This window comes from Cottoperca gobio, chromosome 16, assembly GCF_900634415.1.
Source record: "Cottoperca gobio chromosome 16, fCotGob3.1, whole genome shotgun sequence".
Lineage (NCBI taxonomy): Eukaryota > Metazoa > Chordata > Actinopteri > Perciformes > Bovichtidae > Cottoperca > Cottoperca gobio.
Genome location: NC_041370.1, coordinates 15,310,636 through 15,332,834, shown reverse-complemented (window position 1 = coordinate 15,332,834; position 22,199 = coordinate 15,310,636). Strand labels below are relative to the sequence as shown.

Sequence of the window (22,199 nt, the reverse complement as noted above, 5' to 3'; positions counted from 1 at the left end):
GTTGACTTGGAGAAGCCCCTTGCTGTAAATATAACTCAAGGCATTAAGATGCACCACATTGCATGACCTATATAATGGCCTCTTCAACTTTCCCACAACAAAACCTGAAGTGAAAGAGAGGCCCTTACTTTGCACTCTACAGTCTTGTATAGCACCATTCACTACTGCTACTGAAATGTAGTGACATCATCATATAAATGAGCCACAATGCTGATAACAAATGTTTCACCTCCCAAAAAAAAGCTGTCTATGTCAACATTATAAAAGATATGAATATATTCACATTTATCATTTGTTGTAAACTTTGGTCATTTATTTTTTATATAGTAAACCGTGTTTTATATTAACACATTGATTTATTTTTGTTATGTCCTGTTATTTCACTGTGTTCAGAGTGCCTGGTGTTTCCAGCAAAGGTAACAACGTTGTTCAGAACACAAGGCCGTTCCTATATAAACACATATTCGAGGCACAAAGACCTGGAAACTCATCTATTGAAGCACAATGTTTTGTCAAGTGGAGAACATCCAAAACAGGCTAGCAGCTGTGTACTGTGTGAGTGTGAGTGTGAGTGTGAGTGTGTGTGTGTGTGTGTCATCTCAATGACTCTCCCTGCTGCTAAACACCCTCAGCCCTATACAGATAACTACATAGGGGGGAAGAGGATGAGCTCATTACAAACACAGAGCACACAGAGCTAGCCATATGCTCCTTAACAAACATGTTGCTTAAAAGGATGAGGTCATACTGGTAAAAGAAATGAGGAAAGGTTGTGTAGCTGAGATGTACATATCTACAGTGTGTGCTGTTCAACACAATGACCTATTGCTATTTTCTACAGCAAAACTGCCGCATTAAAACCCATTCTAGTATAACATTTATTTTCATTATGTCCCAACTTTCTCTGTTGTTGCTTTCCCATATTTCCCCTGTCCTTGCACTTCAGTCTCCTCTCCCTCATCCTCGAATCTGCACTCTAGCTGAGTTGACAGCGAGCCAGCCAATCAGCACATTCCTGACCTATCTGCATTTGCATAAGCAGCAAGGGGCAAGGTTAAGTACCCATCAAGCCTCAGTAATTAAGATGTGAGCTGGTGTGTCCACGAGTGTGTGGGAGTGTGATTAGTGAGAGAGAGAGTGAGAGAGACCAAATGTATTTAATCTTCCACTTCGACAAACTTCTCCTACTTGGAGTTGGACACTGTCGCAATTTTAATTTCACAATGGCTATTACAATCCATTACAATGCTTTCCCTTTTTGTATCTGCTGGGTGGGCTGTAACATATGTTTAAATTCTGTAATGTTTGTTTTCATTTTCCTGTGTGTTTTTTTAACATAAGGAGAAATATCTCCATCAATGACTGACAGCCCAGAGTGAGTGAATGTGGAGAGAACACACGGTGTTACTCTGATGGAGGATGCAGCTTCTCCTCTGTGAATAAGTGTACTGGCAAACTGTCATAATACAAACAGTATAAATAAAACAGCAGCTAACTCTGGGCCTGTGGGATCTGACGGCAGACACACTAAACTAAATGAAAGCTGTTAATGTACTATACCAGGGGTCTCTAGGAGATGTAGCTGAGATAAAAAAAAAAAAAAAAAGGGGGAGACATGCATAGCTGTGATTGACAGGAAACTGTCAAAAGAACATCTTCATAAACATGTACAGTTAGGCAGGCGTAAGTTGTCATTGGCAAGAGTAAGCACTGATAAGGTGTTTTACAATTACTTATTATTAGAAAAGAAAAGTAGCCACTAAGAATCCCACTTTCAAGATGATTTGGGAAAAAAAAAACGACTGGACAGATAAATAAATAAAAAAAGTGAAGCAAACCCACATGAGAGTGTGTGTGTGTGTGTGTGTGTGTGTCTGCCTGTGTGTGCTTGTGTGTGTTTGTGTGTGTGTGTGCCTGTGTCTGTGTGTGTGTGTCTGTGTCTGTTGTTGTGGTGCTTGTGTGCCTGTGTCTGTGTTGTGTGGTGTCTGTGTCTGTGTGTGTTCCTGTGTATGTCTGTGGGCGTGTGTGTGTGTCTGTGTGTGGTGTGTGTGCCTGTGTGTGGTTGGTGTGTGTGTGTGTGTGTGTGTGTGTGTGTGACTATGTGTGCCTGAGTGTGCCTGAGTGCATGTGGATCTATGAGAGTCTTTATGTCACCTCCAGTTAGTGGCAGTGAGATTTGAGACACTCGTCCGTCTGACAAAGCTTTTGGAGGAGCTGCCCAGACTCCGCCATGAATCTTTAATAAGAGCCTCCTGACAGCTGGAGCAAGAGGGAAAGGGAGGGATGGGGGGGCATGTAAGTGAGGAGAAATTGTGGGAGGAGGAGGAGCAATGAAACTGGATGCAAACTGTCAGTTGCATTTTAATTCAGACTATGTTTGTATTCTTCAGCAAACAAAGAGATAGTGGTGGAGGTGGAGGGGGTGTGAGAGACACCAGAGTGAGGAGAGACAGAGAGAGAGGAGAAAAGTGAGGTAGACAACTCAATTCAAAGCCGGCTTACATTGCAATGTGAATGAGGAAGGGAGGGAGAGCTTAAAGCTAAAGTTGGTGACATTGAGTGGAGGAATGAAGGGAAGAGGATAAAGGCAGAATAAAGTGTTTTTATGATATTGTGATTATCAGACCGTTTGTATTATTCAGGGTTATTTTATTGAATCTTCTCATCCTTACGGCTCAATCTAACTCTGTATTAGCATACACCATGTTGAGAAGGTAACAACAAATCATTTAAGATGCCAAAAAAGATGAAACATGAAGAAAGAAGAAGCCTGTTGGATATGATGCCTCAACACATACAAAAAACTGTTTTACACAGCTCATTCAGAGAAACAGCAATTCTGTTCATCTTCAGCAAAGCACATTTCTATTGTGCATGTAAATTCACTGGTTTTACCCACTACCTTTTTACCTTTTTTATAGACGGTAACACATAATATGTCGCTGTGACTATCTTTTCCGGTGTGTAAACACACCTTGAAAAAAAGACAGGACGGGATGTGAAAGTGGAATATGAAAGTTCTTTATAGTAAAGGATATTTAACCTGACATCTGAGACACCCCCGTCACCCAACCCACTATTTTTAAGACAGTGGCAGCAACTATGGATATTGGACCGTTAATTATCGCCATTTTTAACGAGGCAGTTTTTCTTTTATGAAGAAAATTCATTCAGAATGATGGGAAATTAAGATCAATGTTTTCTGTGGTGATTTAGAAGGCAAAGCTTGGTTCTCTGTGAGCAGGGAGTGAACAAAGTAATGCACCCATATATGTTCATATCTTCATTTATTCAGTTGTAGGCATGCAGGACGTCTTTAGTTGTCCTAATCTTTGTTATGTGTGGCACACAAGATGTTGCATTACACATTGCTGAACTACAAGGCACATTTGAATAAATTCACATTGTTTATTCAAGATCGAACTGACAATAAAAACTTTTACATTCACCCGTAACAAAGCTTTAAGATTAAATGTGCAAGTATCTTAGATAAACTCTCCATGGTATGCATTAGATTTAAGACTCTAGATGACTCTGCCATACAATCTAATCATACCTGCACTATAGGGGTATGGGTGGAAATGTAATAGCTTAGTTGTCTTTAAAACATTGTTCATATGAAGTACTGAGGTAAATGATTTGCTACACTTCAATTTGGTGTCTAAACTCTTATCAATCAACGATGATGATGATCAACAGGTAGTATGCAGATCCTTAAACGGGTGTCCATGCTGTCACTGTTAAGTTGTTGTTTCACTCATTTTCTTTCCTGTGTCCTCTGGCACTTATCTTCCCTATACACTACGCTTTCTTTCTTACCATTGAATATGTCAGGCTCCCTATAATTTTCTTCATCCATCATAAATTCTTCCTTCTTTTCTACTTCCCACCATGTTCGTCTTAGTCGTGTCTCTCTGGGAGGTCTATTGATCAACCAAGCAGCAGGGAGGCCACAATTGAACGGACACAGCAGGTTGGCAGCCAGGTGAATGACAGGTCAAACCGTCTGTAACTGTTTGTGTGCGTGCGTGTACTCCTCAAAAGGTTGTCCATTAGACACACAAAGAAAGAAAAGGGCCACACACAGTCATACGGTATATGCTGTATGAATCTCTACATTACTCAGATTGTCCCTTTCATATAAGTAAGTCAAAGCTCACACACACATATACATACCCCAATGATGCTGAGTCCTTTGAGGTAGTCCATTCGTGGCTGAGCCTGAGAAACACAACCTGCTACTACAACTTTTTTCTGCAGTTCCTGGGCTTTTCTATGCAAACAAAACAAAGAAAAAGATAGAAGAGGAGATTAACATTAGTAGATAATACGGCATTTTGCATCAATAAATTGCACAATTCCAGACAAATGTTTCTGATTTACCAAGTTTCAAAAAGATATATTACAAAAAGACTGCTGGCAGCACACCGCTGTCTCAAAGGCTGTTGTTAAAGGCTTCACCATGTGACCAAGTATGTGCATGTAAAATGGGAACTTCACTATAACATCTCCAAAACTGACGCTAAAGCTAGAATCTTTCAAAATGAAAATTGCTCTTCTCAGATAAACACAGAGGTACTTGAACATCTATTTTCCTAAGGCATTAATGAAGATATAATTGTTCGATGGTGCTGAGAAGCATGCGCACACACACACACACACACACACACATCAATGGCCTTCAATGACAGAGTGTGTCTGCATAATGTATCAAATATAAAAACACCTAAGAAGCAATATCAATCAGGAAAGGCTGACTGGATTTGTTATTATCTGTATTAAAAGGAAATGAGCCAGAAAACACTCTGAAGTGTAGTGTTGACAGTTTCACAAGGCACAGGGCCAGTTGGTTGCACATGGAGTAGCACATACTACTATGTCAGTAATGGTGTGTGTGGCAAAGGGACATCATGTTACACGCCTTTGGACGTTGTTTCCTACTACAGAGAGAGCCTTTTTGTTTTCCCTGGTGGTATGTAAACTATTCCCTGTGGAAATTTCCAAGAGAAGAATTGACTCAAGGTAATTCCCATGGTGCAAATGTGGTTTGTTATGTCCTATATATCAAACAGAGGTATGGCAGGATTTATTTTCTAAATTGTTCAAATGAAAACAATTAATTATGTTATGGGGTACAATCGAGATTAGTCATATTTATATAAATCGTTATCTTTCACATCACAATGTCTCAGAAATAATAGCTTTGATCAACATGTGTTCATCCATCAGCACAAACTCCATTCTACTCTGTAGTGTTGTACAGTGTTGTAAGCTCAAAGGACTGAAAGCCAAGGAGATGGGCTACTATGATTGGCAACCTTTTTTTCTTTTTAGATGGGCATATTATAACAAGTATGAAGTTATCGTTAACAAGTTGTGGGAGGATATCAGGGGAGTAGACCAATAATTAAATTAATAACATTGTTTTTCTGCCAAAATAGGTCACCATCACTTCTGATGACAAAAAATATAACAAAGCCAAAACTGGTGAGTGTCAAATATTGACAACATTCATTAACAGTTAGGCAAGGCGTGAAGTTGTCATTGGCAAGAGAGTAAGCACTGATAAGGTGTTTTACAATTACTTATTATTAGAAAAGAAAAGTAGCACTAAGAATCCCACTTTCAAGATGATTTGGGAAAAAAAAAACGACTGGACAGATTAAATAAATAAAAAAGTGAAGCAAACCACAATGAGAGTGTGTGTGTGTGTGTGTGTGTGTGTCTGCCTGTGTGTGCTTGTGTGTGTGTGTGTGTGTGTGTGCCTGTGTCTGTGTGTGTGTGTCTGTGTCTGTGTGTGTGTGTGCTTGTGTGCCTGTGTCTGTGTGTGTGTGTCTGTGTCTGTGTCCTGTGTGTGTGTGTGTGCCTGTGTCTATGTGTGTGTGTGTGTGCCTGTGTCTATGTCTGTGTGTGTGTGTGTGCTGTGTGTGTGTGTGTGTGTGCCTGTGTGTGCCTGAGTGTGCCTGAGTGCATGTGGATCTATGAGAGTCTTTATGTCACCTCCAGTTAGTGGCAGTGAGATTTGAGACACTCGGTCCGTCTGACAAAAGCTTTTGGAGGAGCTGCCCAGACTCCGCCATGAATCTTTAATAATGAAGCCTCCTGACAGCTGGAGCAAGAGGGAAAGGGAGGGATGGGGGGGGCATGTAAGTGAGGGAGGAATTGTGGGAGGAGGAGGAGCAATGAAACTGGATGCAAACTGTCAGTTGCATTTTAATTCAGACTATGTTTGTATTCTTCAGCAAAACAAAGAGATAGTGGTGGAGGTGGAGGGGGTGTGAGAGACACCAGAGTGAGGAGAGACAGAGAGAGAGAGAGAAAAGTGAAGGTAGACAACTCAATTCAAAGCCGGCTTACATTGACATGTGAATGAGGAAGGGAGGGAGAGCTTAAAGCTAAAGTTGGTGAACATTGAGTGGAGGAATGAAGGGAAGAGAGATAAAGGCAGGAATAAAGTGTTTTTATGATTATTGTGATTATTCAGAGCCGTTTGTATTATTCAGGGTTATTTTAGTGAATCTTCTCATCCTTACGGCTCAATCTAACTCTGTATTAGCATACACATGTTGAGAAGGTAACAACAAATCATTTAAGATGCCAAAAAAGATGAAACATGAAGAAAGAAGAAAGCCTGTTGGATATGATGCCTCAACACATACAAAACTGTTTTAACAGCTCATTCAGAGAAACAGCAATTCTGTTCATCTTCAGCAAAGCACATTTCTATTGTGCATGTAAATTCACTGGTTTTACCCACTAACTTTTTACCTTTTTTATAGACGGTAACACATAATATGTCGCTGTGACTATCTTTTCCAGGTGTGTAAACACACCTTGAAAAAAAGACAGGACGGGATGTGAAAGTGGAATATGATGATACTAGTAAACAATGACGTAAACTTTTAAGACTTGGTGAAGTGAGACAGAGGGATATAGTCTGCTTAGAGTAGCTTTTTCTCCCCACACTTTTGCTCATCAAGTACTCACACTGGCAGCACTGCACACGCAGACACACACACTCACAGTAGGGGTGCGTCTGCATAATTCACACCGTCTCTTGCCAAAATGCTCCAAACGTTCCTTTAATGCGCTACTCGCTCCACGCCCACAGACTCAGAGCCATAGCTGACACAGCGAGTAAGCAGACAGTGCCTGAGCCGTTGCCTCGGCGCCCCAGGGGGAACAGGCCAATCACGTCGCACACAGTTCGTGGATGGGATGAGATGGAATGGGATTATGCGGTGCCGTTGCCGTGGTGATACTTTTGAGCCCGATTGAGCGCACGCTGCCAGTGACCCGGACCAGAGCAGATGCCCCCCGAGATCAGAGGACGAGGTGCGTGTGTGTGTGTGCGTGCATGCGTGAATGTGAACACACGTGTTGTCTTGGCTTCCTTGGCACCTCGCCCTAAATCTCTGCGGCCGCCTGTCAACTCTGCGTTACTGCTCTCCATAGCCTCAAGACCACACACACGCACCCACACGCAGAGTCCGAACACCCACATGCTCTGAACATACTGTACATACCAATGGTCACAGAAGCATAGGCAAAAGCCTAGAGTAGTCCATACATACATGTATGACCTCTGTGGTATGCACGTATGGTAGGGAGAAGTGCTGTGCATACTGGTTTTTAACAGCTGAGTGGACACAGGGAATCAGTCAAATTAGAGCAGACTTAATGTCTAACTGAATTGATCAGGTTGACTTGGAGAAGCCCCTTGCTGTAAATATAACTCAAGGCATTAAGATGCACCACATTGCATGACCTATATAATGGCCTCTTCAACTTTCCCACAACAAAACCTGAAGTGAAAGAGAGGCCCTTACTTTGCACTCTACAGTCTTGTATAGCACCATTCACTACTGCTACTGAAATGTAGTGACATCATCATATAAATGAGCCACAATGCTGATAACAAATGTTTCACCTCCCAAAAAAAAGCTGTCTATGTCAACATTATAAAAGATATGAATATATTCACATTTATCATTTGTTGTAAACTTTGGTCATTTATTTTTTATATAGTAAACCGTGTTTTATATTAACACATTGATTTATTTTTGTTATGTCCTGTTATTTCACTGTGTTCAGAGTGCCTGGTGTTTCCAGCAAAGGTAACAACGTTGTTCAGAACACAAGGCCGTTCCTATATAAACACATATTCGAGGCACAAAGACCTGGAAACTCATCTATTGAAGCACAATGTTTTGTCAAGTGGAGAACATCCAAAACAGGCTAGCAGCTGTGTACTGTGTGAGTGTGAGTGTGAGTGTGAGTGTGAGTGTGTGTGTGTGTGTGTCATCTCAATGACTCTCCCTGCTGCTAAACACCCTCAGCCCTATACAGATAACTACATAGGGGGGAAGAGGATGAGCTCATTACAAACACAGAGCACACAGAGCTAGCCATATGCTCCTTAACAAACATGTTGCTTAAAAGGATGAGGTCATACTGGTAAAAGAAATGAGGAAAGGTTGTGTAGCTGAGATGTACATATCTACAGTGTGTGCTGTTCAACACAATGACCTATTGCTATTTTCTACAGCAAAACTGCCGCATTAAAACCCATTCTAGTATAACATTTATTTTCATTATGTCCCAACTTTCTCTGTTGTTGCTTTCCCATATTTCCCCTGTCCTTGCACTTCAGTCTCCTCTCCCTCATCCTCGAATCTGCACTCTAGCTGAGTTGACAGCGAGCCAGCCAATCAGCACATTCCTGACCTATCTGCATTTGCATAAGCAGCAAGGGGCAAGGTTAAGTACCCATCAAGCCTCAGTAATTAAGATGTGAGCTGGTGTGTCCACGAGTGTGTGGGAGTGTGATTAAGTGAGAGAGAGAGTGAGAGAGACCAAATGTATTTAATCTTCCACTTCGACAAACTTCTCCTACTTGGAGTTGGACACTGTCGCAATTTTAATTTCACAATGGCTATTACAATCCATTACAATGCTTTCCCTTTTTGTATCTGCTGGGTGGGCTGTAACATATGTTTAAATTCTGTAATGTTTGTTTTCATTTTCCTGTGTGTTTTTTTAACATAAGGAGAAATATCTCCATCAATGACTGACAGCCCAGAGTGAGTGAATGTGGAGAGAACACACGGTGTTACTCTGATGGAGGATGCAGCTTCTCCTCTGTGAATAAGTGTACTGGCAAACTGTCATAATACAAACAGTATAAATAAAACAGCAGCTAACTCTGGGCCTGTGGGATCTGACGGCAGACACACTAAACTAAATGAAAGCTGTTAATGTACTATACCAGGGGTCTCTAGGAGATGTAGCTGAGATAAAAAAAAAAAAAAAAAGGGGGAGACATGCATAGCTGTGATTGACAGGAAACTGTCAAAAGAACATCTTCATAAACATGTGAGAGAAATGACGCAGGTGTGTAAAACAGGAAGAAGTTGATGGTTAGAGGATAAAGAGCAGGAAAACATGACAGGTGAAGCAGAGGGACACGTCAGTAAAGGTGTCTAATCAATCACACTGTATGTTAGCCGCGGTTTTAACAGTAAGATGATCAAATATGAAGAAAATATTTAAGAAAATAAAAAATGTATATTATAATGTTTTTAATATATATGACGACAAATCTGATCGTCACTGCTAGCTTTCCTGATTCAACCACAGAACAATAAACAGAGGCCGTAACAATTAGGGATGTCATGATAACAGAGATTAGGGTTATAATTCCCTCTCTAATATCTATTTTTATATTGTCGTGAAAACGTCTTTAAACAACTGTATTTATTAAAGTTTCCATCCCAATACTTGGATAGGTTAAATACATCTATGTCTAAATTTCCCAGTGTGGGACAGTGCATATTAATCAACATTGATATTTTGAAAACATCATTGCAAATGTGCCGGCGATAGCTTAAAACAAAAAACGTTTGTATAAGAAAATAAAAAATAAAAAAAGTGAAGCATGCACTTTTTCAAAAATCTAAATACAGAGGGGGAGTAGAATATGTCGAGGGGGTGAGAAACAAGGGAGTCAGAACTGACGATGAGTGAAAGGAAGGAAAAAAGCAAACTGCCAAAGAGAACATCTTCATCACCAAGTGGGGAGAGGTACAGGAAGGATGACAACAGGACTCAAAGGAAATGAAGGGGGAGGACGAGAGGACGAGAGCTCGGAGGCTGTGAAGGAGGATTGTGATTGAGGGATGAGAGAGGGGTTTGGGAGGAAAAGCTACAGAATCCCCTTGGATCTCCCTCTCTCACACGCAGACACACACACAAACACACAACACACACACACACACACACACACACACACACACACACACACACATTCTGACTGCTGTTGTGTATTATAGGATAGCAAGAGCTGATGCCCACAAAGAGACACTGAGTGAGATACAAATTAAAAGGGAGACAAAAAGCTGAAAGCAGAAGAAACAAAAGCAAGGTAAAAAAAATAGAAAAAGCAAGAGACAGGATGTCTAGTTTAATCAATGCAAGATAATTACATGAAAGAAGGTCTATAAAAGTGAGTTGTGGTAAGTGATGTTGAAGACAATATAGATTTGAACAGCCTAAGCACCCAACACACGTTGCAAAGGCCTGATTGCCTCTCTTGACACATTGTTTTCAATCTACATTTTTTAAAGACTTAGTATCAGAAAGAGCGAGATTGATCTTTGACCACAACCATACCATGCCCCAAAACACTTGGTGACACAACCATAAGGGAAGTGGGCGGGGGAAAGAACTTGACTTGTTTTCAGTTTTCCACAATTATTACCAACGTGGCTTCATAAGACATTCAGGTTAGAGCTTCGTTTTACAGGATATAGGCAATCTGTTGACCAATCAATACACCTATAACACGGATAGTTTATGGCTAGCTCACATGGCCTTCGGGTATATCAGAGATAGGATGCAGGCCAATTGTCAACATGGGCCTAGTAAAGGCAAGTCAGAAGAAATGCAAGGCTTTCAGATTATGGCCTTTTAAAAAATGCCTCCCACACCTGCCCAGTGCTGTGAAATGGATGACATCTGTCTTGTAAAAATGAGTTGAATGTGTGATAAATATTGCATTACTGTAAATGAGTTGTATTCTCCGCTTCAATGGTTCATAATAAAGAAAATGCAGATAAAAAAAAAAGAAAAAAAGGGGGAGCAATTGAAAAGGCCCACGCAAACATTCCGACACACATATGTGCAGGGAATAGTTGTAGAGATGAGCACTTGACTGAATCACGAAGAGTGGAACCCCAAAGCTGAATCTGGGAAAGATTCCCATGAGTCCCATTTCTAATGCAAAAGCCTACTTTCTATAGGAGAGGCTGTTATGGGAACAACCCCTCAGCCGGAGGCTGTTGTGAAGAGACAACTGCTGGGTTATAATAAACACAAACATATGGAACTAAATGCTCACCATTAAGTGGTCGGAGGTACTTTCCAAAATAGAATCATGTGATTATTTAAAACAATGTAGGAAGTTATTTGCAGATTAAGTTTTGGAAAATTGGACAGTGCTAATTGTTTCAGTAGGGTCAGTCTTATAAGTTGACTGTTGTACATCATAGAGGGTTTGTGCTGCTAAAGAAAACACCTACATGAGGATATTAAGAGTTTTCTCCTGCATTAAATGTAAACATCTAAAAACACACACATACTAGTGTCTGGGTCAGACAGTTGTGTTAGTGTGGCAGGTCACAGGGCACACAGGCATTTATCATTCAGAGCCACAGCCACTCCCCATGAGGCCTTTTGCTTCATGTGGATCAAACTGAAAACGTTTGAGATGTGTGTAGGCCTAGTACAGCATACATGCATTTGTCTGCCTGTGTGGATAAAAGTGCGTTAGTATGCATGTGCACTGTATGTGTATATGTTTGTGTGCATCTGTACAATTGCTTTGCTCCAGAGGTGGACACGAGAGGGAAATCCTTGCTAGGATGACAAAGGTGAAAGGACATTCTTGGTTGAATGAATTCACACAAAATTAGTCCAAGCATAAACAATCGTGATTGGTTTTAAGGTCATAAATTATTACAAGCAAGGATTTGGAAAAGTGGAACGGCACATGCTCAGTGAACTGGACCGCATCGACCATCTTTGCAAATCAAAATGTGATTTGATTCCCAGACAACACAAAGATCAAATAATTACACCTTTCTAACAAGTAGCAATTGCAAAGCTGCATCTCATCTTAACCCGTAAAATCTGTCCCAAAAGGTTTTAGTAACCTTTAATGATTGTCCATTCTGTTGTGTTAAGAAGAGAAAGAAATTACTCAAGTTTGCAAGTTATGTCTTTCATCTTATTGTAAGATGTCCCTGTGCTGTGAACTTCCAGATGGAATGCATTGCTGGAATATGTAAATGAAGAAAGGCAGCTCGAGACAAGGCTTTGTAAACAAGTACAGTGTGATATTACTCAATGTGATACAGCTCAAACGATAGACAGCGTCTTTTGAGTTAACTGTGGAGACGCATATGAGAACAGGGTCTGTACTGTATGCGTGTACGTATGCATTGACAACTGCATACAAAACCTCACAGACTCATGCTTTGCTTTGTCTGCGTGGCATGGTAGCATTCATTTCCAGTGGGCACGGCAGGAGGCAGCAGTACTGGCCTGTGACACTAAGGCTCGAGCAGCAGCAAACCATGATACCCTGCACACTTAACTGAGCTGTGAGGTCAGTGCAATGAAGACAAAACATTGCAAAACATCTACTATTTTATCGTACAAGCAGTGTTGAAGCTCCTGCATAGCTTATGGATTAATGTAACTGTTCTTATTTTCATCCAACAAATTGCAACCTCATTGTTTTCTGAGCCACCTTCCTTTGCTATAACGGCTGAAATATATGGCCTTACTGTGTTTAGCTGTTAATACAAAGACTAAATAAAATAAGAAAAGCTGTGAGATATTTCAATTTAATTCTTAAAATTAGATTAATTAAAATGTTTGCACACATTTTTTTGTATTTCAGTTTATTTCCTAAATGTGTGTTTTTGTTTGTTCCTTTGTGCTTCTTTTTTTTTTGACACATCTATGTTAATTTGAGTTGGTGCGCCGTGAGTTATTTATGCTATGTGAGCATGCATGTGAAAGCAGATATGTGAGCGCATGTACAGGAGTACGTGTGTTCGGGGAGCCTCATTATAGAGCTAAAAAGTGTAAGCATCTATTCAGCCTGTTAATTTCCCTGGCTGATGTCTCCTCCCCGACACAGCCTGAAGTGGCTCCACAGCGGCTCATCAGTCCCTCTAAAAGGCCTCCTCATTTAACCACAGTGCCTTATTTATTCTAAATAACATTCCTTTAAAAACAGAGGATGCAGCGTGCACAAAGCAAACTGTCTGATTAAATTGCTATGCAGGACCCCTTACTTGGTAAAAATTAATTTATGGAAAGTTTAAAAAAGGATTTTTTTTCCCTCCTCCGCGCGTACTCTTTTCATCTGAGTCGACACCAATTAAAAGGAAGGTTCAAGGCAAGGTTCATTAGATTAGAAAAGAGAAGAGAGGAGAAGGGGGGGGCGGGATTGTTGGAAGAAAAAAGGCTTTAGAGAATGAGGAGGTGATTTTTAAAATACATTTGGCTTATTAGAGAGATGGTGAATATTTGTCTCGTTACGGATGAATAGAGTTGCCTCAGTCTCTTTTGTTGGACTGCATTTATTACATCTCTCTCCTTCTCCCCTTTTCATATTTTCAATCAGTGAAGATCATGTTCAATAAAGATCCAGGTTTTCTGAGCTACAACACACATAAAATGTTACTTTTGAGTACTAAAGTCACATTAATGAAACATTTATATGTTACATCAAAATGAGTTTTTATTTGAAGACAGAGCGTTCAGTTTCTGTCTAAGCCACATTGAGGTACAAATTCAAATGTTCGGATTTTAATTGAGACATGTGAAAGCAATAATTCAATCAGCTTTTTACCATCTCAAAAATGTAGCCAAACTTATGTCAAAACATGAAAAACTAGTTCATGCTTTTATTTCCAGCAGGGTTGACAACTGGGTTGTTTTCACAGGCCTTCTTAAAAAGACCCTCAAACAGTATACAATGCAGCCGTTAAGAGTTCTTACGAAAAACCTAAAGAACTGACCATATTACTCGGATACTGAAGTCCTCGAGTCACAGAATTGACTTTAAAGCACTGCTGCTTGTTAAATCACTAAACGGGGCAGGGTATGTTTCAGCAGTACACCATGCTGCTTGTAATACCAACTCTCAGGACAAAACATGGTGAAGCAGCTTTTAGCTGCTCTGCTCTGGAACCAACTTTCTGATTGTTTCAAAGCTTCTCGTACTGTAGCCAGCTTCAAATATAGACTGAAAACCCAACAATTCTCACGTGGTTTATTTCTTAACTGATCTCTACTTCAACGTTTAGTTTCATTTTATATGAATTCCATTATCGGCTCACTTGTAAAACACTTTGAATTGCCAATGTGTATAAATTGTGCTATATAAATACAATTCCCTTGCTTTTCCGTGGCATTGAAAAATGCGTTGCATCCAATGCTCAATTAACATCATTTTCACCTGCAGAACCATCATAGTAACCACTCGGAAGGTAAATGTGGAAGATGCCATGGACAATATCTCCACTTAAATATGTTAAAGGTTAACAAGGAGTTTTAAGATATGAAACAGACGCATAATTCCAGTCAAATTCTTATTAGAACATGAAGTATAGTGTACATCTGCAAAAAATTGCTGCACCGATGAAAACCTCAAAGACACAGAAGTGTGATTCAATAAAAGTTGCAATCAAGAAGCTTAACGCTTCGGAGTGATTTTAAATAAAGATTAAGCAAATCACTGAATAAAGTACAAGTTGACTGTACGACATAACAGTTTACAACACGTGTCTAGATGGCACAGAGAGAAAACATTGTGGTACTGTATATAGGTATTCGGGCAGCCAGAGAATGCACAGTAGCCTATATGCCACATGTGGCCTGATTCCCCAAAGCAATATTACTTCCTTCCATATCCAGCCGTCTATTTGTTTACAGCACCTCAGAGGTTAAGCACTGCCCCGGGTATATTAAGGCAACGGCCCACCAACCCCATGCCTTACAGAGGTTGGCATCCTGATGTGCACATTTCCGTGCATCCATCATTATTTGCTCATATATGTACCTATAGCCAAGTAGTAAGCCTTGGGCTTGTGTCACTCTAAATACTGTTTTGTGAAATAGCTTCTTGGCTTGTTTGCAGCACGCCTTCCATCTTCTGTTAAAGTCAAATTAGAAACAAGCCCTCCTAAATAAAGATGCTTTAATGACTACGTCATCAACATCCACAGAGATGCTGCACATAAATCACAAAAAGATGACCACACAGATTATCTTTTTGGACATGTATTGTCATACATTTTGATTGTTCCTCAGGCAAAATGTTCTATTTAACAATCATCTGACAATGAATGTGACCTCTCTATGTTACCTCCTTCATCCTCAAACCATATGTTTTGGTTTCACTCTTTCTTCTCCATCTTCCTCTTTCTCAAAGTTGACCGACCCTTCATGCTGTCATCTGTTTCTACTCCTATCCTTTCTCTTCCACTGTGTGCATCGCTTCTAAAATTCCCCCTGGGGGTATAAGCATAAGGCATGCAAAGGTCAAAATCTCTCACTGTCATATTGCATGACTTAATGTATATCAAACACGTCTCTATACTTTAACACATGGAGTATGGATGTGACATCCATTGAGAGAGACTTCAAAAGGAGTGTTTGTATCCTCATCAGTGTGTATGCGTTACTGTAAAGTTTCTCAAATGATTCAGCTGTCACTTGTATCCCTGGAGGTGCATGGAGAATAAGAACACTCATTCAGAGGGAGAGAATGTCATCTTATAACGTGCAGCTAGTATAAAGTATCTCAGTAGCTCAGTCATGTCCAGGTCAGTGATCATTTAGCTAACACCAGCTAGAAAAGCATTCACACCTCAACAGGGAAAACGCCAAAAGCTTACAGGTGCTCCTTCGGCGAACACCCCTAATGCTTGGCTTTTCCCTTTTCTGTTTACAGTTGAGCATTATTAATAAATGACTAGGCATGTAGAAACCGCATGGTGAAACAGAAGTTGAAGCCTTTCAACTCAGTGCGGGGCAACCTGTGTGTGTGCATGAGTACGTGGTAAATATGCATTTATGCAATTTGTGTGTATGCCCAAGTTTGTTGTGCCCACAGTGTATTTGTCTGTTGGTGAAAAGATCCAGGCTGATCATGTTTCAGTGTAACAGGGTTTCAGTTCAGTGTCAAATCCCTCTGTGAGTAACTAAAGATACTTGATAGGAACACGGCAGCTGGTATGCTGGCTGTTACGCACACACACACACCTGCCACCTGAGTCGGTCAGTCTCCCGGGCTTTAAAACACACACACACACACACACACACACACACACACACCCACACCCACAAGTGAATCAGTACATTACAGCCTCCTTTATTTCAAAGAAAAAGTGTGTCAAACTAGTCCAAACATGAAAGACAAATATGACCAAGCAAGAGAGAGGAATTGAGAGATGGATCAGCAGGTGTGTGTGTGTGTGTGTGTGTGTGTGTGTGTGTGTGTGTGTGTGTGTGTGTGTGTGTGTGTGTGTGTGTGTGTGTGTGTGTGTACAGGTGAACAGAGGGTCAGTGAAGTACTCTCCATATGCCATCTGTCACATCAGCTACATCTCACACTGACATTTGCCTCCATTGGATAACAATGTCAAACCACCGAGACCCCAAACCAATTCATTCACCAATTCAGACGTTTAACTGACTAACTGGCTCATCAAACATGTTTTTATTTATTTATTGAAAGATGAGATGAGGCGAGGGTAATTACTGCTTACATGCTTTTAAATTGAGATGTATGATATGATGAGCCGTCCCTTGATGAATTAAAATGTACATCAACATTTCAACAAAGAGAAATGGCATGTGGAAAAAAATTAAGTGAAAGTTTGGAAAACTAGTCTCTAGAGTGTGCGACGGTGCAAACATGGAGAGAAGATAAGTGAGGGAGGGAGTGAGGATGATAGACAGAGAGATGTAATGGTGTGACCTTGTAAAAGCCTGTCATCACCTGCTGGGAGAAAGATTACCTGCAGGAGATAGCCAGAGCACCTGGAAACGCATCAAAATCCACCTCTCTCTACCGTCTCGCTCCTTTAACTACTCCTAAATGAGGAATATGTTACTTGCTTCAAATAACTAAACTCAATTAAACTAGAATAGAAATTACTCTGGTGGGTCCTCTGCTTTCAATAATTGGAAGCAAAATAACCCTACTGTCAATTACTCCTACATTTCATCCATATTTTTATCTCTCATTTCTTACTTCCTCTCCTCCACTGTAATTTGTTTTCATCTATCACACATTATCTCTGCAGCTGCAAAATTAAATCTAGTGTGCCTTATTGCTGTAACATTTGAGAGCAGTGTTGCCAAGGCATCAAGGTCATCAGACTTGTATTAAAGACCATTCTAAAAGCAAGTGTGCGTGTGTGAGTACGTGCGTGTGTGAGTACTGTGCACAGGTGAACAGATCAAGGGATGTGCAGTGTTTTCTTTTCTAGCTTGTGGGTTAGTGCCTCTGTAGCTGGACAAGTTCCAAATCTGCCTTCACCTGACAAAATAAAGGGTTCTTTCAATTTCTAAAAACTCTATAATCTACTATTTAATTGTATAATAATGTCGTTAAGTTTATAAATGACATTAAATTAAGCTTGCTTAAATGTGCCTTGTAATTGGGTGTGAATCAGTTACTGGTCTGATGTAGGCTACACTAAGCCTATATCACTTTAAAAAAGCAATAATTATTATTTGTCTGTTTAACAGATCAATCATTTTACTTTTGCACTTTATAATGGACATCCATCCTTAAATACATGTAAATATATAATAAATTAAACCTATTTCTTCTTGGTAAAGTGTTAAAGTAGCACATTTACCTTCAGACACGCTCTACACTCTGCTACAGAGGAATAGTAATTGGATTGTCATAGCTTATTGATTTGCACCCACTCAAACAGATCCAGGTGGAAGCCAGGCATGAACACGATCTGAACACAGTAAATAATCATACATCAAAATGAAGCATAAGCTCAGTAATGTCATATTGGTAGTTGGGACAACTTTCAAGTTTTGCATTTGCTTATTAAAGTTAAAAGACAACTTGAGACAACTCTTCTATTGTTTTGCATACTTCTCACCACGGCAACGAACAGCAAGTTGTGGAAACTGTAAATCTCAATGTAGTAACACAAAGTTCTGTTTTGTCCATTAATGCCGTCACTGGCCATGCTTTAGAGCAGCTTGATAAACCATAATGGGACTTTATAGGTGACTGACAATCTAAGCCTGTATAAAACAAATATTGAACGTGTAAACAAAAATGTGTGATACACAATAACCTGTGATTAATTTTGCAGGCCTGACAACCGACTGAGACAACCTTTCTCTTCCTGATTTGCTCCATCATCCCTCCATCTGTGTCCTGTTCTTATGATTAGTTATTTGTGTATTTATACACATCTGTGTGTCCCATTGTTCCTTGATGGTTCATCGTCAAGGTACCTGGTGTGGTCGTTCCTTCTGTGTATATCCCTGTTGATCCTGGTGTTACCTTAGCCTGCTTCCTTGTTTTGTTTTGTTTTATACCAGTGTGTACTATTCAGCTTTGTTTATTAAAGCTCGCTCTTTGTTTGCAACCTGCCTGTTGTGTGGACTGAGCTTACGTCCTCTTTTTAGCCCCACCGTGACACCATCTCTATGAGTGAGTAGCTCTGATTTATCTCGAATAGATCTCCCACTCATATCCTATTTGTGCTCTTCATCAGCACTGTTAATCTTTCTTTCTACTTTTCCATACCAATAATAAAGGTGGAATTGTTGCAGGAAATTGACTTCTTTGTCCACAGACCACAGTACTGGTACTGTTCCACTTACTCTTCACTGTTCAGTGCTACAATGGAGCAGGACTCTCAAACAATGATTGGTTACCTGAAAACAGCAGAAACAACTGAACCAACAGAAAGAAAGAAATGACAGTTGTTTGAATGTCTCTCCCTGCGCCCAACACCCAAAGGCACAAAGGCATGGTAGAGGTACTCAAAAAATGAGATAATGAGGAAAGGTAAAATGTTAATTGTAAAAGGCCGAACAGTGAGGGAAAGGAAAGATTGAATCAGCTGTTAAAGCAATGAGGTAGAAATTTGTGAATTTAATAAAGCCCAAGTGTGCATGTATTTGTGCGTGTCGGTCTTCATTTCTCTCCTGTCACAACAGTGTCAAGAAGGGTCCGGGGAGGATAAGATCTGGCCTCCCAAATGCCTGAAGGCGAAAACACACACTTCCATAGGCGCACAGGCAGCGGGGATATCAAGGGAAATAACTTCATACCAAATGGAGCATTTCGTGTTATTGATCAGGACCAGCCACTTTCTTCAGCTCATATTATCTGAGCACTATGAACCTGAAACTCACTATTATAATCTGTAAAATGTGTCTGTACATAGAATAAATCATCATTTTATACACAACTTAACCAATCAAAAACAAACACACTGTGTATGTGTCCGAAACACTAAGTCTCGTTGATCAATGAATCTCCGGCACACACGCATGCACACGTATGTGCAAAGCACCACAGAGACATCCAGGTGATTCATCACTAGCTGTGGAGAGGCATGATCTCCAAAACCTTTTAAGTGACCTTTGACCTCTTCAACAAGACCTTTCCAAAGGGTCATTGTAGATTTATCAACATAATGAGCATTACAACCACCATCACTCACTAATCTTCAGCCCTCTCCTAAAAGAAATATAATGCATAATAAAAACAAATAAAACCAACAAGGTCTTGTCAGCTTCCTGAAGAGAGTTCCCGTCTCAACATATTTCACCATTTTCTTATTACAGCTGACAGCTGACATCGTCTCTCAATCTTGCACTCCTGCTTCACTCTCTCTTTTGCCTCCGTCTTCAGTTCCCCGGCCTCGTCCGTGTCACATATTGTACCACACACATACTGTCCAAGTCTGTCACTGACGCTTAATAGGTAGTTGGCGATGTGATCTAGCTGCCCATTGCATCACACCCATGGTATGATGCATTGCTGTGACTTGAGTCATCTTCTGGTGAAACACGAATCTTTGCCACTCAGCCTTATTGATGAAATGAGAAAAAAGCTGCGATGGTACTATTGACGTCTGCTCTAATTAACAGCCTGAAGGTTCTGTATGACAGACTGATGACAGTGTTGTATCAATAAATGATAAGTTTTTGTTTATCATTTGGTGGTAAAAGGCCTCTCTATATAATATTTCCCATCATATAATATACAGCTTGTTTAGCTGAATTGTAAGTGTTACTGATTCAGCTTTGATCGTTTTACTGGGAGGATGGATAGCTGTAGTCCTGTGGCTACCGCTCTGTCGGAGCAAACTAGCACCTAACCTGTTCGCTGAAGTCACTTCACTGTCGTGGTGAGGTGTCTCCCCTTTAACACATACATAAACACTAAGGAGATACGAGTTTAATGCGAAAAGAATAATATCCATCATAAATGACAAAGTCGGGAATATCTTTTCAAGTATCCTATGGTTACCGTCTATTGAAATGTAAAGCCTCTTCCATCCTTTTCCAGCTGTTCAATCCAAGCCTCTTTGGCATCCTCATCTCTTAATAAGACATCAGTGTTTCCTGAGAAGTGTGAGAATCGCGTGACAAGTCCAACAAACCCCCCACTGAGGGATTTAGCACCCCTTCATTGCTTTAAAGCTCATACAACATGAGACTGACTCGCCAGAAGGAGAGAAAACAGTCACCATGAAACACTGGTAATCCTCTCGTATCATAGTGGGCTGATGTGCACACTGTGCTATGATATCTTGTTTCTCTGTTTTTTCCTGTCACTTTCAAATGTATACATTTTAATATAAGTCAGAAAGGTGTTATTTTAACAATATTCAAAATAAATTTTCGACTATAACATAAATTCTGTTATTCAAGTTTTTGAGTTGCATCAGCCTAACCCCTGTATTATTCATCATCTACAAACATCTTTCAGCAAAGAAAACAAGGGATAGGTTCCCCCTATACACTCACACACACCCGTTCACTGTTTCTCTCTCCAAGTCAATTATAGATGGCTGGTCTCATTTCCAGACTCATCCTTCCACAAATGTTTTAAAGACCCAATCTAAAACTGCAGTATGAGACACATGGTACAAAACACATGGGCCTTCAATTTGGCTTTCACTTTAATCTGATTGACTTGATTGTGGCACTCTTAAAATGACATGATATTCAGTACAATTCATAAGGTGATAACCTGAGTTTCGACTTTTCTTGCCCGTATAGCATTTCCTACTTTGTACCCTTATCTCAGTCACATTCCTATAGAAGTTGAAATGGCCCACATGATTGTCCTGTGAGCCAGAGTACTTTCATATGGATAAGAAATATAAAGTCTGCCCAATTTAAACTCAATCCCTTAACAAAAAGCAGAATTGAACTTGGGATTCAACTATGGAAACCCAGTTACTTGCAAAACACCAGGGTAAAAGGCCCCCCTTTATCTTCAATCCTACATTAACTTGGCCTCTTATGGTTTAAATCCACAATCGGGGATCAGCGAAAAGGCTGGATCCCAGTGGGGTGCCTTAAGAGCCCAGCCGTCTGAAAACATGAAAGGCCGGAGTTGTTTGTGATTGCTGTTAAGGTAGGTCTTATAAGGACAGCAACTATGTGACAGGCTGTGATTATCCAGCCATTTATTTAAGGGACCACTCATACACACACATCCCTAGAGTAACACAACAAAATAAGGACACCAAATAATAGCAGTTTGTTTTCCTGCAGGATAAAGCGTTCCCCTATTTGGGAGGAAAGCTTAAAAGGCAGAATGAGTAGGATTTGTGAGTTGACAACTCCTCCCTGGCTCACTGACACCAGAAGCGTACGGCCCCCGGCAGCGGTTAAGGTGCGAATGAAAGACAACAGATTCACTTTCGTTTTGAAATTTGCCTTGCTATTTTTGTGGGGGGGGGGGGGGGGGTTTTGCGCTGTGTCCGCCTTTTCTTGTAGCTTCATCTTGGATGCATGCTTACAATCCACGACTTGCTCGTTGTGTTGTTTTTTTTAGGAGGTTGACGCCCAGAAATGTCTCGAACACAGCAAAATAAGAAAATACAGGCAGA

The 22,199-nt window shown here is 40.4% G+C and overlaps 1 protein-coding gene across 2 annotated transcripts in view; it reads right to left on the bottom strand.

The window, feature by feature from the left end:
• Window positions 1–22,199, bottom strand: part of cdkal1 (CDK5 regulatory subunit associated protein 1-like 1) — a 227,723-nt gene that overhangs the window by 158,288 nt on the left and 47,236 nt on the right. For both annotated transcript variants that reach the window (XM_029450878.1, XM_029450879.1), the window contains one exon: window positions 4,177–4,273. In XM_029450878.1, the coding sequence (XP_029306738.1) occupies window positions 4,177–4,273 (97 nt within the window). The remainder of the gene's footprint in view (window positions 1–4,176; window positions 4,274–22,199) is intronic.